The sequence below is a fragment of the Saimiri boliviensis genome, chromosome 6 (assembly GCF_048565385.1).
Source record: "Saimiri boliviensis isolate mSaiBol1 chromosome 6, mSaiBol1.pri, whole genome shotgun sequence".
Classification (NCBI taxonomy): domain Eukaryota; kingdom Metazoa; phylum Chordata; class Mammalia; order Primates; family Cebidae; genus Saimiri; species Saimiri boliviensis.
The window spans coordinates 119,724,106-119,749,306 of NC_133454.1; the positions used below are offsets into that span (position 1 = coordinate 119,724,106).

At 36.1% G+C, this 25,201-nt stretch overlaps 1 protein-coding gene across 1 annotated transcript; it reads left to right on the forward strand.

Annotated features, from left to right (window-relative positions):
- Positions 1-605: 605 nt before the first annotated feature.
- Positions 606-24,153, forward strand: LOC101028006 (membrane-spanning 4-domains subfamily A member 5-like). The gene is made up of 5 exons (XM_003920466.1): positions 606-653; positions 4,578-4,721; positions 10,520-10,576; positions 21,684-21,807; positions 24,119-24,153. Exons 1-5 carry the CDS (start codon positions 606-608, stop codon positions 24,151-24,153), a joined length of 408 nt encoding a protein of 135 aa, XP_003920515.1.
- Positions 24,154-25,201: the final 1,048 nt, after the last annotated feature.

The window sequence follows — 25,201 nt, forward strand, 5'->3', positions numbered from 1 at the left end:
TTTATACAACTCTAATGATAGCTGCCTGTGAGCTCTAATTTTCTTATCTGTTGAACACCCTCCCTGTATTTTTATTGGTTCCTAACTTATGAAGCCCACCTTTTCAAAATATAACACATCACTTCATTTTCCAGCCTCCCCTGCATCTGGTGGAGGGATGTGACATGGGTTCTTCTGCTCAGGTGCCCCTGAACCAGACTTTAATTTGGAGGGAACAACAATGAGTAAGAGAATAAACCATGGCAACCAAAAGTCCAATTTTTTGACCCCGTAAATGTGGGGATATGAGTAATTTTCAGAGCGATTGATGTTATTGGGGCAGTCACCATATTCTATTTACTACAGTCTAATTTAAGGTTTGTAAGTGAACAACAATTTGAGAGGTAACTAATGGATTTGTCAAGATAGTAATATTGGTGGTTTCATGGAAAAACCTCTCAAGGGACACAAAGTAGTGAAAAATAAGCAGCTGTAGGTTGGATTTCCCTCTAAAGTTTTAAGTTTCTTACCTCCAAAAAAATGATTAACATTAATTTATTTTCCTATTTTCCTACAGAAAAAGGAACACATTTATTCTTCATTCCTTTATTGTATCTTAGTGAAAAATGCCACGAAATCGTCTGTGGATAAGAGAGGAAACAAGAATGTTGGGGGTAAGAACTAAATGCCACTTGAGTGAATAAATGATTATAGTGTTGCAATTTCTAAATATAAAGGGAAGAGACTATAACTACCTCTATATGAACTCCTCAAATGGAGGAATGTTAATACAAGTGTCCCGAAATGGTTATGTAGCCTCTGCATGTTCCACATTCAGCCTGAACACGTAAACTATTTATCAGGCTCATGTAAATAAAGCAGAAATTATGAATTTATCAGCTACATGTAAATAACCCAACAACATCTAAACCCACTCATGCTCTCAGAAAACCCTGACTCTGGAAATGGGCAAAGAAATATCTTTTTGACATCTATAAATTATTTCAAGTTAAGCTGACGACATGGTTCTAAATGGGATGAGCAGATTGTGGAAACTACATTCAAGAGAAGCTGCAGACCCTGCAGCTTTATGAACAGTGGTCACAATAGCACTATGTTTTCAAGATTACCCCTGAAACACACAACTCTTTTCTCAGTCAACTTCATCAAATATAGCAGGTATTCACCCATATTGCTGGATGATTTTGCATTATCCACCCATATTGTTGGATGGTAGAACCAGATTAAGATTAAAACAGCAGGATTAAAGTCTGGTTCAGGATAATCCCCAACATCACACGTCTATCATTACTTCTACTTATTTAAGATCTGCCTTATCCTCTGCCAGAATCAGACAAAGATCCTTACACAAAACAAGCAATGAATCCAATATTTTCTCTCCTCATTTTCAAGGTTATGATGTTAAAAAATGTGGATTCCTAATCCCCTTACCCACTTATGTGGTCTTGGTAGTGGGAAATAATTAGTTGAAATGTATTTGAGAATTTTAAAAAATGTGTTATTAACCATATTATTGTCTTTCTAATGAGATCTACTGTTATTTAAGAAGACACAGAGCTCTGATTTTAGTTCATGCATTGTGACATTCCAGCTGCCAGTTGTAGACAAGATGGAGTCAATACATTTCTCCCTATTCTTACCACTGATTTTATATCCAAGACTTTGGATAAATACAAGAAGATCCTGAAAAGTACAGATAAAAAAATAATAAAATTTAGGGACCTTTGAGCCCAAGGAATAATATGGTAGTGAGTTTCCTGGCTTTTCTTTTTATTTCATATATCTCAAACTGGGTGCCCAGGTGAGATATGCCTACTAATGTTTTGAAACCTGCAATTTCAAAACATAAAATAAAATACCTAGGAATAAATTTAACCAAGAATGTGAAAGGAAAACTGTAAGTAAAACTACAGAAGACTGATAAAAGAAATTGAAGAGAACACAAACAAACAGAAAGACATCCCATGCTCAAGGATTGGAAAAATGACCACACTAACCAAAGAAATCTACAATTTCAATGTATTCCAAATCCAAATACCAACATCATTTTTCATAGAAATAGAAAAAAGAATTGTAAAATTTGCATGGAACCAAAAAAGTCTCCAAATAATCAAAGCAATTCAAAATACCTAAAAGAGAGGGATTTGAGACATTTTCAACACATAGAAATATTCTAAATGCCCTGACTTGATCATTGCACATTTTATAAATGTAGCAAAATATTACATGTACCCCGCAAATATGTATAAACATTATGCCAATAAAAAATAAAATAAATTTTAAAATAAAAATTTCATGGATATAAACAAGAAAAACAAGTATATATAAGAACACAATACCAGTAAGATATAATTAATGTTTTTAAAATAGCTAACATCAGAATATATACTCTGTTTTGTTTTTTTTTTTTTTTTTACTTTTTTTTTTTAACTTTTAGGTTCAGGTGTATATGTTTGGGTTTGTTATATAGTAAATTGTGTGTTTTGAGGGTTTGTTATAAAGATTATTTAATCACCCAGGTAATAAGCATAGTACCTAATGGGTAGTTTTTTGATCCTCACCCTGCCCCAAACTTCTACCATCAAGTAGGTCCTGACATTTGTTGTTCCTTTCTTGTGTTCATGTATGCTGGACATTTAGCTCCCACTTATAAGTGAGAACATGTAGTATTTAGTTTTCTGTTCATGTGTTAGTTCACTTAGGATAATGGCCTCCAACTCTATTCATGGTGCTGCAAAAGACATAATTTCATTCATTTTTATGGCTACAGAGTATTCCATAGTGTATATGTACCACATTTTCTTTACCTAGTCTACTGTTAATGAGCATTTAGGTTGATTCTCTGTCTTTGCTCTTAAGAATACACATTTATTCCTAGGTTTTTTATTTTATGTTTTGAAACCTACAGTTTCAAAACATTAGTAAGTATATCTCACCTGGACACCCAGTTTGAGATAAATAAAATAAAAAGAAAACCCAGGAAACTTAAATAGTGCCCATGGAACATTAACCAAAAAAACTGTGTTTTGGGGTCATAAAACAAGCCTTGAAATATTTAAAAGAATATCTATAAAGATAGAGCATGAGGGTTATCTTTATGGTGACAGAATAGTTCTGTATCTTGATTATAGTTGTGACTATGCAAATATGCTTAGGTGCTAAAATGACACATAACTGCACACACACACTGTACCAAGTTGATTCCTAATTTTGATATTGTCATATAGTTATGTAAGATGCAACTATTCTGAGAATCTGGATTCAGGACGCAAGGACTTGTCCATACTTGTTTCGAAAATTTGTATGAATTTATAATTACTTAAAAATAAAGTGTTTTTTTTTTAATTCCACATCCTTCACTAAACTCAGACTTCAGAGAAAGTCATTGTGTTCCACGCCAAGCAAGGAGATGAAATGTGTACAGCATGTCAGTCAGTGGAAAAAGTCCTATCCATTCCAATTTCCCTTTGCTTCCTGCCACAGACTGCCTGAAATACCTCTAAATGCATAGTTCTGTGTTGCCTAGGGGTTAATCTGTAAGTGAGAATAGTATTTTCATTAATTAGCCACTTCTTGGTTCTCCCCAGAATCACACACCAAAACAGAAGCTCATATCAAACTTCAAGTAGCGGTGTCCAGTGTTTTAAGAAAATCTGTGAGAAAAATGTGTCAAGAATCCCCAGCATTGTGAAAATACAGTTGCAGTAAGGCAAAAGATGCTAAGTTAGGAACCCCAGTCCTGCTCCTTCAGCTTTTTGAAACTTAACCCCTGTGCTTACCTGGAGGTGTAGGTAGGGAGGTTCAGAATGGTGGCTCATTCAGCTGTGGCAGAAAAAAGCACCCCTGAGAAATACCTATCTGAAAACTAACTGAAAGGCCTTACAGTGATATGTTAGAGGGCTCTTCATACAACTTAGAATTGTCCTCCTCCTATGTCTCAGAAACTGTCATAGCTGACCTATAACTTCAGTGGGTACGAACTATCTGAGACCTCCACATCAGGTGATAGCCACTTTGAAAAGTGACAGAAAACCAAGATCCCAAAGGTTCACTATCCTTTTATTTGTAAAGGACCCAGGACTATGATACAAATCAGTTATAGATGTTATGGAGGTGGGAAGAACAAAAGAAACAAAAGTCCAAAAAGCAGGTTTGGTAAGATCAGAGAAATCTAGGTAAGATCAGAAACACCAAGTCTAGTTGCCTGTAGAACATAGGATTGTTGACCTAGGTCAATAATTCTTGACCATACAGGTCAAGGATTGTTGACACACAGGGACTGATGAATTCTCAAAGGAGATCAATTCTTCTGGACTCCAGGACTAATGCTATATAATCCCTTGAACCAATCAGATAAACAGACTCCTAGCACAATGTTATTAGATATTTACATAGTCATTATATCTACAAACTGCTCTGAAATAATAATAAATTCTCCTTATCTGAGTTGAATGTTGAGAAATTTAAAATTCTGTTAGGTCATCACCTTCCATTTTCACCTTGGCTCTTTCTTGATGTATATCCCTTTCAAAGGTTGAACTAAAATAGTAATGAATGATAGTGTTATTTTCTTCCAGGTCATACAAATAATGACTGGCATATTTATTCACTGCCTGGGACTACTCTGGATATATTTGTTATTCACAGAAATTGTTGCATTTGGAGCCATGTATGTTCCTCTTGCACTATTAACAGGATACCCATTTTGGTCATCCTTGCTTGTGAGTAAATAATCAAATTTCTTATTGTTATTCTCTAATTTATTTAGTACATTTAATGACTGTTTATCAGTCAAGCAGTGTGCTAGAGACTGAACACTGAAAATGTACAATCTCTATTCTCAAGGAACTCATTTTATCTGGTTGAAAATAATATACCAGTATGAAAAAACTTAGATTCAAAAGCAAAATAATATTTAGATTCAAAAACTAAATAATATCAGTGATATTATTTAATAATAAAAGCCTATTTTGTTAAAAGGCTACCTTGTACATTCTTCTCGAATATGGAAAAAAATGGTAAGCTGCACAAAGGGCATTTTAGGAAAACAGAAAGTGGTTAGTGACTATTCAACTGCCCAAATGCTATTTATTTTGCCAGTGGGGCAAGTAAAAAATAAGAGAGCATAATTGCAGCAGAAATAGTGGGATATATACAATTTGTGTAGGGAAAGAAAAATAAAATCTTCCTGTTGTATTCACAAAGTATTCGGTAAAATTGAACAGAGATTTTGAAATTGAATTTTACTGCATCTGAAAGTATGATGAGTGATGCGTCCTTGTCTTTAAAGAGTATCATAAAGAAGGATATGATGATGGTTGATGTGCCATGTTTCCCACAGAATCCTGAGTCCTAAATTAAAGACCAGTGAAGCATAATCCAACCATCATGAGATCATGGCAAGAGTATGAAAATATCACATTTGAAGTTTGATCACTCAACTAGTACTTACTGAGTATCATTATGTGCCAAGCACTGTTTTAGGTGCCTGAGATACATTAGCAAACAAAACAAAGATCCCAGTTCTTATGGAGCTTTTATTCAAGCATAGTGTGGTATGTTAAAGGATGATAAGGCTATAGAAGAGAAAGAGTAGGCTAAGGGGGACTAGAATTTTTGGGAAAGTGGCAAAGGGATATCTGTTATCATCTAAAATTCAACGGTCAAGGTAGGGTTCATCAAAAAAGTGACTCTAAAATGATCTATGGTTATATAGTACATCACCAAAAACCCAGAGGCATACAATTGCAAGCATTTATTTTTCTAGTTGTGCAGACTTGGCAGAGATTCAGCTGTGCTTGGCCTGGTTTCAAGCTATAGGACAGATCCAGATCCACTCCATATGTATCTTATTGCCTTTCGACTAGTGGCTACTAGAGACATACTGTGCTCATGTTGAAAGGCAAGAACATAATAAGACAATCCTAATAAAACAAGACCATTTCAAGCCTTGGCTTGGGTCATGTTTGTTAAAATCCCAGCTTAAACAAATAAAATCATCAAATCCTACATTAAAGAGTAGGGAAGCATAATCCAACCACCATGAGATCATGGCAAGAGTATGAAAATATATTATTGTTACCTAAAAGTAAAAAATTGTGACCAAGAATTCAAAATACCATAGTGGCATTTGAGCAAACTTGAAAAATTAATAGTTTTGACCACAAAGGTATCTGGGGAAAGAAGGTCTCAGGAGAGACAACAGTCAGATTGAAGTCTAGTCCAGATGAAGTCTTCGGTTGAAGGGTTCCTAGAAAAATGTAGTCGGTATTTCTGGAACAGAGTGAGCAAAAGCAATAGTAGTAAAAAAAAATTAGAAAAAATAATTGGGTCCCTGATAATATAGGGCTATGTAAGCCATTGTAAAGATTTTAGCTTTTACCATAATTAAAATTGTCATTATTAGAGTGTTTCATAAACAGAGTTAAATAACCTGGCTTAGGTTTTAAAAGAATCATTTTGGTTGCTGTGTTAAAAAGAGAATAAAGGGATCCAAATAGACTTTTTAGAAAGCTACTTCAAAAGTCCAGGTGATGGAATACTATACAGCCATAAAAAAGGATGAGTTCATGCCCTTTGCAGGGATATGGATAAAGCTGGAAACCATCATTCTCAGCAAACTGACACAAGAACAGAAAACCAAACACCCCATATTCTCACTCATAAGTGGGTGTTGAATAATGAGAACACATGGACACAGGGAGGGGAGCATCACACACTGGGTCCTGTCAGTGGGTAGGGGGGTGAGGAGGGATAGCAGAGGGTGGAGGATAGGGGAGGGATAGCATTAGGAGAAATACCTAATGTAGATGACAGGGTGATGGATGTAGCAAACCACCATGGCACACGTATACCTATGTAACAAACCTGCATGTTCTGCACATGTACCCCAGAACTTAAAGTATAAAATAAAAGTCCAGGTGAGACTCAAACAAAGTTGTTAGTAGTGAAGGTGGTAAAAGTAATGATTTAGACGTATGTTGAGGTAGAGCCAATTAAATATATAGATGGATTGGGTGTAGAGTGTGAAAGAAGTTAAAGATGATGCCAGGGTATTTGTTGAAGCTCATAGGAATGACTTGAAATCAACTGATACAGGGAAGACTGTGTACAGAACTGGTTTTCAGAGGAAGATGATGAGTTTGTTTTGACAATGTTGAGTTGGAAATATTTATTTAATATTCAATTGGAGATGTCAAGTAGCCTGCTGGTCATGGAATGCAGAATTCAGAAGACAGTATTAGAATAAAAGATACAGAATTCCAAAAAGGACAAGAACTCACCAACTAAGTTATCTGCTGCCTTCAAGAGACTCATCCAACACAAAAGGACTCACGTAAACTTGAGGTAAAGGGGTAGAAAAGAATATTCTATGCAAATGGACACCAAAAGCTAGCAGGAGTAACTATTCCTATATGAAGCAAAACAAACTTTAAATGGAGAGCAGTTTAAAAAGACAAAGAAATACCTTACATAATAATAAAAGGCCTTGTCCAATAGGAAAATATCACAGTCCTAAAAATATATGCACCTAACACTGGCTCTCCCAAATTTATAGAACAATTACTACTAGACCTAAGAAATGAGATAGCAACAAAATAATAGTGGGGGACACTGACGGCACTAGACAAGTCATCAAGACAGAAAGTCAACAAAAGAGCAATGGATTTAAACTATACTCTGAAACAAATGGGCTTAACAGATATTTACAGAACAATTCTACTCAACAACTGCAGAATATACATTCTATTCATTATGATAGGACACAAAACAAGTCTGAATAAATTAGGAAAATTGAAATACTATGAAGTACTCTCTCAGACCACAGTGGAATAAAATTGGAAATCAACTCCAAAAGGAACCTTCAAAACCATGAAAACACATAGAAATTAAATAACCTGCTCCTGAATGATCATGGGGTCAACAATGAAATCACGATAGAAATTCAAAAATTCTTTGAACTGAGTGATAATAGTGACACAATCTATCAAAACTTCTGGGATACAGGAAAGGCAGTGCTGAGGAAAAAGTTTAACCCTTACATGCCTACATCAAAAGCCTGAAAGAGCACAAATAGACAATTTAAGGTCACACCTCAAGGAAATAGAGAAACAAGAACAAACCAAATACAAACCCAGCAGAAGAAAAGAAATAACCAAGATTAGAGCCGAACTAAATGAAATTGGGAGGAAAAGCAATACAAAAGATAAATGAAACAAAAAGTTGGCTTTTTGAAAAGTACATAAAATTGATAGACCATTAGCAAGATTAACCAAGAAAAGAGAGACAATCCAAATAAGCTCAATTAGAAATGAAATGGGAGATATTACAACTGACACCACAGAGATACAAAAGACAATTCAAGGCTACTATGAACACCTTGTGCACATAAACTAGAAAACCTAGAGGAGACGGGAAAATTCCTGAAAATTCACAACCCTCCTAGATTAAACCAGGAAGATATAGAATCAGTAAACATATCAATAACAAGCAGTGAGATTAAAAAGGTAACAAAAAATTACTAACAAAAAAAACCCATCCAGCACCAGATGGATTCACAGTAGAATTCTATCAGACCTTCAAAGAAGAACTGGTACCAATCGTATTGACACTACTTACTCCAAAAGATAAAGAGGGAATCCTCCCTAAATCATTCTATGGGTGAAAGTCTCATTGCCAGAAAGAACCACAACTGTAGCAGCTCTGCTCCCACCTCAGGCCTGCAACACAGGAGAGCACAATTCCAGTGCTTACTGCTGAGGCACTTTCCACAATTCTAGCTGTGGAGCCTCCTAACCCACTCCAGGGCAAGAACTCCAATCTCTGGTCCAAGACTATGACCCTCACGTGGCCATGCGACAGGCTCACAGTAGAATGACTGACTTTGTATACACTCAGATTAAAAATGATGGCCTGCGGGCCGGGCGCGGTGGCTCAAGCCTGTAATCCCAGCACTTTGGGAGGCCGAGGTGGGTGGATCACGAGGTCGAGAGATCAAGACCATCCTGGTCAACATGGTGAAACCCCGTCTCTACTAAAAATACAAAAATTAGCCGGGCATGGTGGCACGTACCTGTAATCCCAGCTACTCAGGAGGCTGAGGCAGGAGAATTGCCTGAGACCAGGAGGCGGAGGTTGTGGTGAGCCGAGATCGTGCCATTGCATTCCAGCCTGGGTAACAAGAGCGAAACTCCGTCTCAAAAAAAAAAAAAAAAAAAAAAAAAAAAAAAAAATGATGGCCTGCGATGGGGCCTGGGTTTGGGAAAATGTCTGCAGCTTTTCCCAGCGTCTTTCCCTTTCTGTATCTCCAAGCTTTTCCAGTTAGCTCCAGAGCTTGGGAGAAACAAAATGCTCACCCTCAGCCTGGGTTGCTTAGATTTCCAATGGAAAGATGAGTCACAGAAGGAGGCTCTCTGCTTCTCTCACACACTGGGACTTCACTCACTTTTATCAGCCAGACACCATCACAGGGACTGTTTGCCCATGCCCTTTTCCCTAGGATCTGGGTGTCCTTAACAACACCAGTGAGTTTCTATTTTCCTTCTTGAATTAAAGCTTACAGAATTTATCCTTATGCACTGTTTTCTTATTTCCAAGTGGCTAGAGTGTGCTACAAGCCCCTAATTTGCCACAAAAAAAAAGTTGAAACATTATATGCAACTATTACAACACTATCACAATAAAACAATGTAACAGAATATCCTCATTTTACCAATGGAAAAAGCAAAACTAAGTTATAGGTTAAATAATTTTTCCTGAGTCACAGAGAAAGCAAAGAACAAAGAACTCAAACACAGATCCTCTTTACTTCAAAATTCTATTTAGTATTGACATGTTAGTTTCCAGATTTTTCTGGGAAAAGAACATCCCTTTCCCATACTACTAACTGACCTGTTTGTTGCTTAATGCTGTGGAAAGTTTTATGTATTTGTAAATGTTGCACCAGTGAGAAAAATAAATTTCTGATACACCATAATTGCCATCTTTCTAACAAGTGTCACGAAATGATGCAAGATCTCAGAACAAGCTACTTATGGAAGACATTATGTAATTCTTATATTTAAATATGTAAACTGAATCATTGATATTTTATGAATGACATTTTCTATTAATAAAATATTTAAGCATTACATTAAAAGTATTTTCACATGAAGTCACCGAGATATAACATTGCACAGTAGTAAATTCATTAATTGGGTGCATTTTCTTATAATTCACATATGGACTTAATTAAGTTGTGATTGACAAAAACTATGGAAACACTGATACTCCTTTTTCCGTAAAGTCACTTCAGAATGCCCTGAGATTCTATTTCCAATACATACATTATATTAGTAACCAGAGACTTTATGGCTTTCTCCCATCTCCACAAATATTAAACATCCTGGAATTATGTCCGGGATGATTTTCTCAATGGTCTCATATTCTTTATGTTAAAACATTCCAGAATTCTCCTACTTTTTAAGTTTATACATAAGCATAATGATTGGGAATTAATAAATGTGATCTTTGTTTCCAGTTTATCTTCTCAGGAGCCTTTGCAGTATTGTTAGAAAAGAGACGTTCACCATTCTTGGTAAGTCAGAATGCTTATAACAGTTCTAGAGTTGTGTTTGCAAAAAGAAGGAAAGTCAGCGAGTAGGCAGCATTGTCTCTGTGTCACTAGAAACCTACATATAATTGAAGAATAGATTTTTAAAATATAAGAAATGTAAGTTTCCATTACATTTTCAAATAAAAACAGAATACGTGCTAGTTACTGAAGTCATTGGGTTTTTCTGTTTGTTTTTCTTTTTTTTATTATTTTACTTTAAGTTCTGGGGTACATGTGCATATCGTGCAGGATTGTTACATAGATATACACGTGCCATGGTGGTTTGCTGCATCCATCACCCCGTCATCTACATTAGGTATTTCTCCTAATGTTATCCCTCCCTAATCCTCCCATCCCCTGCTATTTCTCCCCTAGCCTTCACACCCACCAACAGGCCCTGGTATGTGATGTTCCCCTCCCTGTGTCCATGTGTTCTCAATGTTCAACACCCACTTGTGAGTGACAACATGTGGTTTTTGGTTTTCTGTTCTTGTGTCAGTTTGCTGAGAATGATGGTTTCCAGGTTCGTCCATGTCCCTGCAAAGGACATGAACTCATCCATTTTTATGGCTGCATAGTATTCCATGGTATATATGTCCCACATTTTCTTTATTCATTCTATCACTGATGGGCATTTGGGTTGGTTCCAAGTCTTTGCTATTGTAAACAGTACTGCAATGAACATACATGTGCATGTGTTTTTATAATAGAATGATTTATCATTCCTTGGGTATATACCCAGTAATGGGATTGCTGGTTCAAATGGTATGTCTATTTCTAGATCCTAGAAGAATTATCACACTGTCTTCCACAATGGTTGAACTAATTTACACTCCCACCAACAGTGTAAAAGTGTTCCTATTTCCCCATATCCTCTCCAGCATCTGTAGTCTCCAGATTTTTTAATGATTGCCGTTCTAACTGGTATGAGATAGTATCTCAATTTGCATTTCTCTAATAACCAGTGATGATGAGCTTTTTTCATATGTTTGTTGGCTGCATAAATGTCTTTTGAGAAGTATCTGTTCATATCCTTTGCCCACTTTTTGATGGAGTTGTTTTTTTTCTTGTAAATTTGTTTCAGTTCTTTGTAGATTCTGGATATTAGCCCTTTGTCAGATGGGTAGATTGCAAAAATTTTCTCCTGTTCTGTTGGTTACCAGTTCACTCTAATGATAGTTTCTTTTGCTGTACAGAAGTTCTTAAGTTTAATTAGATTCCATTTGTCTATTTTGGCTTTTGTTGCCAATGCTTTTGGTATTTTAGTCATGAAGTCCTTGCCTATGCCCGTGTCCTGAATGGTTTCACCTAGGTTTTCTTCTAGGGTTTTTATGGTGTTAGGTCTTATGTTTAAGTCTTTAATCCATCTGCAGTTAATTTTAGTGTAAGGTTCAGGAAGGGGTCCAGTTTCTGCTTTCTGCACATGGCTAGCCAGTTTTCCCATTACCATTTATTAAACAGGGAATCCTTTCCCCATTGCTTGTTTTTGTCAGGTTTGTCAGATGGTCGTAGATGTGTGGCGTTACTTCTGAGACCTCTGTTCTGTTCCATTGTTCTATATCTCTGTTTTGGTACCAGTACCATGCTGGTTTGATTACTGTAGCCTTGTAGTATAGTTTGAAGTCAGGTAAGGTGATGTCTTCAGGTTTTTTGTTTTGTTTTTTTTTTTTTTTTGGTCACTGTTATATTTCATTAGTTATAAAAATAACTTGGGATGTATGAAGTTAATAAGTTAAATTTCTACATGATAAATCATTTAATGCAAATGAAAATTCAATGAAGACATAAATATAGCTATCTTAAAATGACCTAGTTTCTGTTACTACCTTCTTTTTTCTTGCTTCTTTCTTCACATGTCTAGGAACTTTTAATTGTATGGGGTCTACTGCGTATGAGGTGTTTAAAAGAGTCTGGATTATGTTGATTCCATTTAGTGAGTATTACATTTTATATTGATAGGAAGTGAGGTAAAAGAATAAGAAATTAGAATAATTATGTATGTAAATGCTAAGAGATTGACTTCTGGAATGGCAGACTGAGAACACCATGAAATCTTCCTTTAGCAAAAACAGAGAAAGCACTGACAAAACAACCAAAAGTAATGATTTCAGAGCATTGGAAATTAATCAAAGCCACAGCTAAAACAGAAAGTTATCTGAGATACTAGTAAACTTCAGAAAGATGGAGAGATCTATAATGTTGTCATTTGAGGCTATTTCAATTCCCTCTCCCTTGAAGCTCATTGGCAGAGTATGTATTAAAAGCCAGCAGTATAGCAACCAGCTGAGAGGACTGATGTCATGTGATGCTCTATTAAAAGTGCTATCATCTGAGCACAGTTGATATTTTGTCTGAAATTGCACCTCTGTTCCCAGGATATTTTGGCTATTTTTTGGACAAAGATTTCAGCTCAGTGAAAAAAAGTCTTACCACTGGATGGCTTAAACAATATCAATCTGCTAGGAAAAGCACAGCTGAATAAAACTATGAATTCAGGTAAATAAGAGCTTGGTCAGAAATTTAAAAGAAAATCCTGAATATCTAGATAATCATAAGGAGCTTTGAAAAGCTCTGACATATTGTTGGAGCTTTAAAGTCCCTCACAAACACAGAAAGCCATGTGCATGCCCAGGAGACAGCTGAGAAAGAAGAAAGGCCCACCACTCATTTACTTCAGGCTGACTCTCAGGACCTAGGCAAAGAAGAAGTGAAAGCTAAGGCTGTTGTATAAACTAACTGAAGTTTTAAGCACATATTCTCATACACACTATCCTTGGCAAAGGATTATCAACCAATATTAAATTACACTGAGTCAGGGTGGCTCCTAGGAAGCAGATAACCCATGGGCTTGACACTGAGGAATAAAATATTTACAGAATTAATCCTGGAAACTTAACAAAGAAGAAGGAATAAGAAAAACACAACAAAAAAAGCAAAAATAGCAAACCCTGAAGGTGAGGAAGCAATTAAATAACAAATATGCTGTAATATATTATGTGAAATGTCAATTTTTCTAAAAACTATAAAACATGCAAGGGAACTGAAACATATTTTATGTACATAGGAGAAAAAAAGCAACCAACAGAAAAATATTCCTATGGGCGCTAAAATTTGTTACTTACTACTCAAACACTTTAAATTAGATCTTTTAAGTATTGTCAGAGAACTAAAAAAAAATTGTTTAAAGAATTAAAAGAAAGCATGAAAGTGATCTCTTACCAAATACAGAATATCAAGAGATAGAAATTATAGATTTTTAAAAATTAATATGCTAATTGAAATTTCCATAGAAGTCACTTGAACACATAACTGAAAATATACACAATAAGACATAAAACCATCTCCAGTGACGCCAGGCACAAGTTCAGTTCAAACCATCCTAGACTCCAGACTAGTCCTATGGACCCAGACTCCACACCTGCCCCAGCACCAGGCCAACCCCAGGCTGCAGGCCAGTCTCTGTAGCTCAGGTCTCCAGAGGACCCAGGGTCTAGGCCTGTTCCAGCAGACCCAAGGTCTAGGCCCACCCCAGTGGACTCTGTTGCCAAAATGAGCCACATGGACTGAGGCACCAAGACCACCCCTACAGACCCAAGCTCAATTTCAATTCCCATGAACTCAGAACCCAGACTCATCCCTACAGAATTGGTTTAGACTTGCTCCAGTACCAGGTCAGCCCCATGAACTCAGACTACAGGCCCATGTCTGTGGTCTCAGATGCCAGGCCCATTGCAATATGTGAATGACCCCTGAAGATTCACATTCAAGGTTCATACCAGTGTCAGGTCAGCTCTTGTAAATTCAGGCTTCAGGCTGGCCCCCATCGACACAGAATCCAGGCCCATCCCTACAATCCAATCAACACATCCACCCTGGTATATCAAGGCTACAGGTATAACCCCACAGAACCAGGATTCAGGGCCACTTACCTGCTAACCTGGTATCAGGCCAGCTTGCCTGAGGACTCCAGCAGCAAGCCAGCCATACCAGATGTCCCTCCCAGAATCTTTGAATGAGTTAACTAATGAAAGTGAGGCAGGACTCCACACAGCTGAACCCATGAATAGAAAGGGCACACTGCCTAACTCTCTGGGACACCCAGAGCCACAAGCCACCCCACCTGGCCCAGTGGCAGCTGTTGCATCTGTTGAGCCCTCCTGAAGGACATGTGCATCCCTTGGCCACAGAAGGCAAGCCTGTTTCCAGGCATCCTTGGTACCCAGTTGACTGTGGATGCCCCAGTTCCTGACAGGGCTGAGCCAGCCTCTGTTCTGCCATAGGCATGTGCTGGCCCCATCTGGGTGGGTGAGAAAGGCGGTCCTTGGCTACCTTCTTGCTCAGATGCCATTTGCTTCCCCTCTTAGCCCCAGGTCCACATGCCTGGGAAGCTGCTCTGAAACTGTCCTGGCCCTACTCCCCTCTAAATCTGTGACTCTGGGAAAGGCTCATCATTCCAAACGGACAGAACCTGCTTCTGCTTTCCCCTTGAAACTAGAAATTGAGGCTTCAATTTGCTGTTGCATCATCTGCAACTGGGAGAGACAGTGTTGGGGCGAGGAGGTTGGGGAGGGATAAAACTGGGAGAAATGCCTGATGTAGGTGATGGGGGGATAGAGACAGCAAACCACCATGGCATGTGTGTACCTATGCAACAATCCTGCAAAATCTGCACATGTACACCAGAACTTAAAGTACAATGAAAAAAAAAAAAACAGATGTAACAGAGGTGTTGGGATTATCACACTGTGATTTAGAAAAGCTATGATTAATACGCTAAGAAATCTAACGGGAAAAGGTGAGCAACATGCAAAAACAGATAGGAAATGTAAGCAGAGAAATAGAAATACTAAGGAATGATAAAACGGAAATGCTAGAAGTAAAAAACATAACAGAAATGAAGAATGCCTTTGATGTGCTCATTAGTAATCTGGACATGTCTGAGAAAAGAGTTAGTGAGTTTAAGGATCAGTAAACAGAAGCATCCAAAACTGAAGAGTAAAGGGAAAAAAACTGAAAACAAAAACAGGACAAAAAAATCCAAGAACTGTGAGATAAAGACAAAAGAAGTAATATGCGCATAATGGGAATGCAAAAACAAACAAAAAAAAGAACCAGAAGGAACAGAAGAAATGTTTATGGCAATAATGACTGAGAATTTCATAAAATTAATATCAGACCAAACTACAGAAACTTACAGGACACTAAGCAGAGTAATTGCCAAATATATACACTTAGGAAAATTATATTTAAAGAGCAGAAAATCAAAGTTAAAAAAATCTTGAAAGAAGTTGTATTAGTTTGTTCCTGCACTGCCATATAGAAATACCTGACAGGGGTATTTATAAAGAAAGAGGTTTAATTGACTTACAGTTCCACAGGCTGTATAGGAATCAGGACAGCATCTGCTTGGCTTCTGGGGAGGCCTCAGGGAACTTAAAATCATGGCAGAAGGTGAAAGAGAAGCAGGCATATCTTACATGGCAGGAGCATGACCAATGTGGGGGAAGGTGCCACATACTTTTAAACAACCAGATCTCATGATAACTCACTCACTATCATGAGAACAGAGGGGTAAATCTGCCCTTATGATCTAATCACCTCTCACGAGGCCCCACCTCCAACATGAGAGATTGCAATTCAACATGAGATTTAGACAGTGACACAGATCCAAACCATATCAGAAGTCAAAAATAAATAAAAAATAAAATACCTATAGAGGGTCAAGGATAATAATTACATAGGATTCCTTATTATATGCCATGCAACTAATAAGAATGGAGTTAAATAAAGTATTTATAGAAATGCCAACCTAGAATTCTGCACTCTATGAAATTACACTTCAGAAGTGAAGGAGAAATGAAGACTTTCTCAGACAAGCAAATTTGAAGAAATTTGTTGAGAGTAAACCTGCCTTTCAAGAAATGTTAAAACAAACTTTTTCAGAAGTCAAAAAACTGATATTCATCAGACTCAGAACTTAATAAAGAAAATAAAGATAATTAGAGAAAGAAAAAGTGAAGATAAAAAACTAAAATTTATTTTTTCTTATATTTAACAGTTTGTTAAAAATGATGATAGCAGTAATGTATTCAATGATAATACCCTATGAATAGGTGTAATGAAAGAAAGCAACGATACAAAAGATGAGAGGAAAGAATTAGGACTGCTTTGTTAATATGGGATACTTGCACTATCTGTCAAGTAGCATATTGTTATTTGACAAATAGAGTTGGATTAGTTGTAAATGTGTATTGAAAACACTGTGGTAACTACTTTAAGAAGTTTTTTTAAAACATTTGATTTGCTAATAAATAAGAGAAAATGGAATCCCATAAAATGTTCATTTAAGCCAATAAAAAGGTAGAAAAACAGCATAATCTGAAAAAAAAAAAACAGGCAAGAACAAAGGAAATGAATAGAAAACATTAATAAATATATGACAGATGTTAATCCATCTCTATCAATAATCACCATAAACATCAGTGATCTAAATGCACCTATCAAAAGACAAAGATTTTTGAAGAATGGAACAAAAAAAAATATTCAACAATATGTTGTCTACAAGAAACCTGCTCTAAATATAAAGACATATAGATTGAAAGAAAAAGGATGGAAAAAGATATCATATACTAACACTAATCGAAAGAAAGTGGGAGGAACTATATTAACTTCAAACAGAGCAGACTTCAGAGCAAGTAAAATTATCAGGAATAAAGGAGAAATTACATGACAAAGGGGTCAATTCTCCAAGATGACACAACAATCTTCAGTGTGTATGTGACCAACCACTAAATAATAAAATACGTGAGGCAGCAGCTGATACAGCTACAAAGAGACATATATGGATCCACTATTAGAGTTGAAGACTTTAACACCTGTAGGTAATAAATACATCTGCAAGCAGAAAATTATGTACAGAATTGAATTCAACAGCACCATCAATCAGCTGGATATAATTGACATCAATGGAATACTCATACAATAAAATAACACATTTTTCTCAAGGACACTTATAACATCTCCTAAGATAGACCATGTTCTGAGTTATAAAATGCATGCTAATTTTTTAAATAACTATTGTACAATTTATGCTCTCAGATCACACTATGATGAAAATACAAATCAATACCAGAAAGATGTCTGTAAAATAACAAAATACTTGGAGATTAAACAACATATTGCTAAACAACAAACTGATTAAAGAAGAAATTGCAATGAAATTTTAAAATATTTTGAAATAAAAGAAAATAAAAATACAACTTATCAAAATTGGTTGAAGGTAATAAAAGCAATGCTTAGCAGGAAATGTATAGCATTGGGTAAATATAGTAGAAAGGAAAAAATATCTAACCATCTAAAGCTTTCACTTTAGAAAAGAAGAAAAAGGAAAGCCAATATTAAATCCAAAGTAGCAGAAGAAAATAAGTAATAAAAATTAGGGTGGAAGTCAAAGAAAATAAAATAGAAAATCAGTAGAGAAAAATCAATAATACCAGAATCTGGTTCTTTCGAAATATCAAGAAAATCAATAAACCTACATTTCCTTACTAGACATAACAGAGAGAAGACACAAATGACTAATATCACAAACAAAAAAGAAGGCATGACTACAGATCCCATGGACACTAAAAGGATAATAGGATAATAAAAGAATCCTATATCCACGAATTTGGTAGCCCAAAATTCATCAATTCTTTAAAATACACAATCTACCAAACTCACAGAAGAAGAACTAGACAATCTTAAAAGGTTACATCTTATTAGAGAAATTGAACCAATGGTTACTACCTACCAAAACAAATGGCCCAGATGGACTCACTGGTGAATTCTCCCATTTAAGGAAGAAATTGTAGCAATTTCCTACAATCTCTTTCAGAAAACAGAAGCAGAAGGAATGCTTACTAACTTATTCTTGAAGCCAGGATTACCCAAACAACAAAAGCAAAGATATTACAAGAAAACTGCAGACCAATATCTCTCGAAAACATAGATGTAGAAATCCTCAACAAAATATTAGCAAACTGAATTCTTCAATCTATCAAAAGAATTATACACCACAAGTAACTAGGGTTTACTCTAAGTATGTCAAGTTTGTTCAATATTTAATAATTAATTAATGTAAGCCACTGCATGAACAGGTTAAAGAAGACAAATTGGAAAATGACATCATCAAGATGGCAAGATAGGAGTTTCTTGGCTCCAGTCCTCCTCATATAAAGCCCAGCTAGCATCTATCCACAGACAAGTGTATCTTCAGGAACTTCTCAGAACTTGGAAGTAATGTAAAGACACTCTCCTGGACCATCAAACTGCAAAAAGCCACATTAGAAAGTGAAAGAAATGGTTTCCCTTTGACCATGTCACCTCTCCACAATAATGGCATAGTACCACACAGAAAGGGTTCCCTTAGGCCCAAGATTTCTACAAGAGAATAAAAAGGGAACCCATGGTGAAAATCCAGCTTCCTCAGCATTCTTGGATGCTTTGCAGGAAGCCCACTTCTGTCTTGCCAAATGGGGAACATTGGAAGTATCCACACACAGGTGTACACTATATAGATACAGAAGGGTGGGGCCCACAGCAACCAGCACATGAATCTTGGCTGCAGCTCTGTATTCTGGTCAGCAGAGGCATCTGACCAGAGAGATTAGCCAAAAGCATGTCTCTGCAGAAAGCACAGTTGAGAGATTTGCCAGGCTCAAGTCTGTCTAGCTTTGACGCTCAGCATCATAGCTCTGCATTAGGCTCTCTCAGGCTGGGAAGCAAGTCTGCTTCTGGACATTACTACAGATGGTAGCTTCTGGCCCTGCTCAACCTGATTAGCTAAGCAGTAACCCAGCCTCAGAGTTCTGCATAAGGATTTATCAGACTGAATGGCAAGCCAGTATATGTGCATATCTCTGGAGCAAAGCATCTGGCTCTGCCTGACACTAGCAGTTGAGCAGAGGCCCCATCAATCTTCAGAGGCTAGCCTGAGGTTCCGTTCAGACCCAGGCAGAGAGGGAATCCTATGACTACACATATCTGTCAATTATAACTTTCACTTTAAGTTCAGGGCTACATGTACAGGTTTGTTATATAGGTAAACCTATGTCATGGGGGTTTGTTTTACAGATTATTTTGTCACCGAGGTATTAAGCCTAGTACCTATTTTTTTTTCTCATCCTCTCCCTTCTCCCACCCTCTCCCTCCAATAGGCCCCAGTATATTGTTTCCCTATATGTGTTCCTGTGTTCTCATAATTTAGCTCCCATTTATAAGTGAGAACATGCAGTATTTGGTTTTCTGTTCCTGCATTAGTTTGCTAAGGATAATGGCCTCCAGCTCCTTCCATGTTCCTGCAAAGAAAATGATCTTGTCTTTTTTATGGCTGCGTAGTATTCCATGGTGTATATGTACCACATTTTATTTGTCTATTCTACTACTGATGGGCATTTAGGTGGGTTCCATGTCTTTGCTATTGTGAATCATGCTGCAATGAACATAAACATGCATGTGCCTTTATGACAGAATGATTTATATTCCTTTGGATAAATACTCCGTAATGGTACTGCTAGGTTGAATTGTAGTGCTGTTTTTATGTCTTTGAGGAATCACCACACTGTCTTCCACACTGGTTGAAGTAATTTACACTCTCACCCATAGTGTTAAGATGATATCCCATTGTAGTTTTGATTTGCATTTCTCTAGTGATCAGTGATGTTGAGCTTTTTGTCATATGCTGGTTGGCCACAGGTATGTCTTTTGCAAAATGCCTGTTCCTGTCTTTTGCCCAGTTATTAATGGAGTTGTTTGGTTTTTCCCTTTGTGAATTTAAGTTCCTTAAATTATGTTCCTAATAGATGATGGATATTAGGCCTTTGTCAGATGCAGAATTTGCAAAAATTTTAAGTTCCTTAAATTAAGTTCCTAAATAGATGATGGATATTAGGCCTTTGTCAGATGCAGAATTTGCAAAAATTTTCTACTATTCTGGAGGTTGTCTGTTCACTCTGTTGATGGTTTCCTTCTGCTGTGTGGAAGCTCCTTGGTTTATTAGATCCCATTTTTCAATTTTTGCTTTTGTTGCAATTGCTTTTGGTGTCTTTGTCAGGAAATATTTGCCTGTTTCTATAACCAGAATGGTATTGTCTAGTTTGTAGAGAATATGTGTGTGTGTGTGTATGTATGCATGTATATATATATAGGTATTGTCTAGTTTGTAGAGAATATGTGTGTGTGTGTATGTATGCATGTGTATATATATATATATATATATATATATATATATAGTGACATTTTGAGTGACTAAGCACTATATTCAATTATGGACTCACATCATGGCCATAATTTTTATGATGGTAATTATATATATATATATATATATATATATATATATATACACACACACACAATTTATATATATATATATATATAAATTCAAATGTAGACAAGAAAACAAATATAATAAAAAAGAATCTTCTTAATATCATATCACTTCTCTGATCCTATACATGGACAAAGTACAATTATATGGCAACATTATATGTATGAATGCAGTTCTCCACCATCTTCAAGATAAAATCCTAAGTCAAGCTAGATAGCACCTGCCTTTCCAACAATATTTTCTACAGCTCTCCTTCTTCCACTCTAAAATAAACCATAACTGACTCCTGAAATATTAGCTCTCTAATAATCTGAAACTATATGGCACTATGAATTTGCCTACATCGTTAACACATTTTTACATTCTATTCACATTTAACAGGCACTTGTTTGTCTTCCTCAATAGTCTGAAAATTCCTTGAGTACAAAGACCATTTCTTTTCTGCCTTTTTATCAGAGCACAGATAGCAGAGTATAGAATACACATTCAATAAATTATTTGTCAGTGAAAAAATAAACTTGTTCATTACATCAAAAGTTTTATCATCTCCAAAATTGTTTATTTCTATTGGAGTCTGACAAATCTGCAGTTCTGTCAGTCTTTGTAATGATCCTACTATACTGAAAAGATCAAAATTTATGTAAAACTTTTACTTTAATATACTTGTCAATGATGCATATGGAAAATTTCCAGTGACCAAATGATTCTTTTTCTCTGTTGCAGGCATCTTATGCTTTAGTAGCAAACATCATAAGTGCCTGTATTTCGGTAATTGGTCTGCTTTTACTATCACTTGAGTTTGTATTATATAATATAAATATAAAAAATCCTATTTGGCCACATGTAAGTATCAGATTTCTGTGATAATTTTATCACAATTTTAGAATTATATGTTAAATATTTACTAAGTGATCAGAGTACTTAAGTACAATGCAAGTCATGGAGGTGACCCTCACCGTTAGTTTACTTCGTGGTATATGCATCTGTTAAAAATGTGAATCAAACTACAGGTTTTATTTCTAAACCTAAGACCACCCAAAACCTCAAGTAAACAAATGAAAGGTACTATAAATATTAATAGATGCATTTTGAGTGACTAAGCATTATATTCAATTCTGGACTCACCTGATGGACATGGTAATTTTATCATGGGCAGCTCAGTTTACTCCAGGTACCTGCATCTCTGAGGTCAGTTCTCCCAAGCCTTAAAAGGTCAAGTTTGTTATAGCAAGACTTGATCTTCCAAGAAGGAATTGGCATATTTACGTACCTATGATGCCCAGGGGCTTATGTTCAATGTCAGGGCTGTAGTTTCTGTACACGTATGTAATGTTAAATGACTGTGTACTCAGTTCTATTTTGTTCATTGACTATGTGGACATTTTTGCACTGCCTGATTTCAGTCTGTCAGTCTTTCAGCAGGTCTGTGGAAATCTATGTGTGTTCCTATTTGTATTTCAATATCTGTGTATATCTATTTTTCCATTCATGTAGAACTGTGGACATATGTGCATTTATTTACATACATTTGTTGGTGTAGAGAGAAGGGGCTGGGAGATCAAGAAGATAGAAGTCAGAGATAAGCAAGTTGTGTAGAGATTGAAGCCATAAGGGTCAAAGTCTTCTCTAGGATTTCTGTCCTTCTCTATGCCATCTGTCCAGGGCTTGACAAAGGGCAAAATGGTAGGGACTTTGACCAATACTTAGAAATCAACTTTTCTAAATTGAGCCCATTGGATATTGCCTGTATTTAAGTTCCTAACTAATTGAGTAAACTCTCCTTACTTCAACATCCAAAACTCTTGGTTAATTATCTAGTTGCAAAAAATATACCAGTTTGCATTTTGCTGGGTTTTTCTTACTTCTATGTGGCTTTGAAAGTGATTTTACAGTGTGCAACTGCCAGTCTCCTTGGGGAATGATTTATATCTCTGATTCGATAAAGAAATGAGTTTGGAAATTTCAAATTACTTGCTCAGAGTCACATGGCTAGTCACAGATCATTTTTTCTAATGTAGGATGGTCTTAAGTTCTAAATTATCTTACCCCACAAAATTGAGCTTTTACAAAAGTCAATTCAGTGACACATCATTTTACTGCAGCATTTTCCTGTTGCAGAGAATACTAATATTTTATGACACATACCCTGATGGATACCTTAAAGTGGTATCTTAAATAAATAGAAACATAAAGATATTGCTTAAGATTATATTTGTATAACAAGAATGGATGACTTTATTGGATTGATCTGTAATTATAATGTTGACTTTTTCATTTTTCTAATTTATCTCTTAAACCATCAATATTCACATTAGTAGGAAATCCAGGATCTTCCTCCTGAAGGCCCTTCCCCATTTACCCTCTCAAGTTATTCAAAACCACCGGGATCCAAAGGTTCAATATTGACTCCAAACCCTTAGTTAACAGAGTCATGGAGTATCTCATCAGTCTATCAGTGTGCCCTTAGTTTCCACTGCCACGGATCATTTACTATTAAATGGTGTCATTACTAACCACTGATTTGAGTAGCCCATGGTGACCTTGTCATAAAAGTGCATTGAGTACTGAAGAGGCTTGGGCTTTCAATATTACAGATTCTGTATTCTTGTTTCCAATCCAACTATACTGTGAGGATATGGGTCTATTGCGCACAGAAGCATAATTCCAGGAAGAAATCCCTACCCCCAGGACACATAAGCCCTTGTGTTGAGTTCAGGCTACACGTCCAAATATTCTTTTCTTTCACTATTTCCCTTTAGTGTCCTTTTATATCAACAGGGTAGATTTGTATACATTTCTCTACTAAATAAGTTGTATAACACTAAACATCAAGAATGTCACAATTCCATCGTCTCCAGAGATTTATTGGCCTTGGTGAAAATTTCCTGATCTTATCCACAACAATAAACAGGAAAACACAATCGATGATTCTCATCATCCATTTCGCAGAAATAGATTAGTTTATCATCATCCTCAATAATTATCATTTACAATTATGATTTTAAAATATTTAAAATTCTATTTTGAGGGTGGACAATATGGTGGTTGGTTTTTCTCTTCTATTTTTCTTCTTCAATTTTATGATATCTTTATTATTTTTCAATTACCAACAGAAAAATATCTAAGGAATGTACATTTTCTTTTTGGATACAGAAAAGTGGTAAACTCCTTTCAGAATATCTGTTTATATTAAGCATCTTGGAGTTGTTTGTGGCAAGTATAGTCATCAAATGGGCATCCCAAGCAAAAAACAGAGGAAGATAAAGATGCAGTGAGTATCCCATCTCTCCCTTAAGTAAATCAGAAGTGTTGGCTTCTGTTATGAATGCTATTTGAACAACTAAGGTTTTGATATGAATTCAGTGTAAGTAATGCCATTACTAAGTTGTGATTGTAGGTTGCTGAAACCACTTGGCACTAACTGTCATGCACCTATATGGGTCTCTCCATAATTGAGTAAATATTTTCCCTATTATAAAAGTGTTTTGCATTACAGGATACTTTTATGTCCACACCCTATGAGAGAAAAAGGTAGAAGATATGTGATTTTCTGGCTTAGGTTTGTTTAATTCAGCATATATTACCCTGGAAACAAAAAGCTTTGTAGATGATGTTACCAGGCACAAGGATATGGGACCACTGAAGCCTGAAGCCTTTAATTCTCAAAATTTGGAAGGACAAGTTGAGTATCTAAGTGTAGAACTTTAGTGTCTTCAGAAACCAAGATATGGGAGTAATGGAAAGTTTGAAAAAAATTATTAAAACTTTTTTCAATAAAGCTATTTCCTACTTTCTCCACATACACTACTTCATGTCTATAGGAAAACTTAACCTCCATTTGACCTCAATCAGAGAACTTCAATGAAAGATATGCCCACCCTTTTTCCCCAGTACCCACTCAACAGTCCAAGGCTTATCATGAAATCATAAAAAACAACTGAGAAGGAGACCTAAGTTAACACAAAGAAGAAAGTGAGTTGCCCATATACCCTAGACCACATGTGTAGAAACGTTTAGGAAATTTAAGGTTTCCCCCTATTTTACCACTTTCTAATCTCATATATTTGACCCTTTGACCTGCCTTCTTACCTAGGTCTTAATCTCTTTAGGCTGCTATCCTTTCCCTTGACTTTTCCAACTGTACCTCTATAGTTTTTGAATAGGCAACACCATATATATCTAGAGCTTGGTATATGTATACCAACTATAAATTCATAATAATCCAAATGTCGAATCTCTAT

Coding starts and splice junctions, on each gene's coding strand:
- LOC101028006 (XM_003920466.1), top strand. CDS start 606: ATGCCACGAAATCGTCTGTGGATAAGAGAGGAAACAAGAATGTTGGGG. Junction 4,722..10,519: donor CATTTTGGTCATCCTTGCTT/GTGAGTAAATAA, acceptor CTTTGTTTCCAG/TTTATCTTCTCAGGAGCCTT. Junction 21,808..24,118: donor TCCTATTTGGCCACATGTAA/GTATCAGATTTC, acceptor GATACAGAAAAG/TGGTAAACTCCTTTCAGAAT.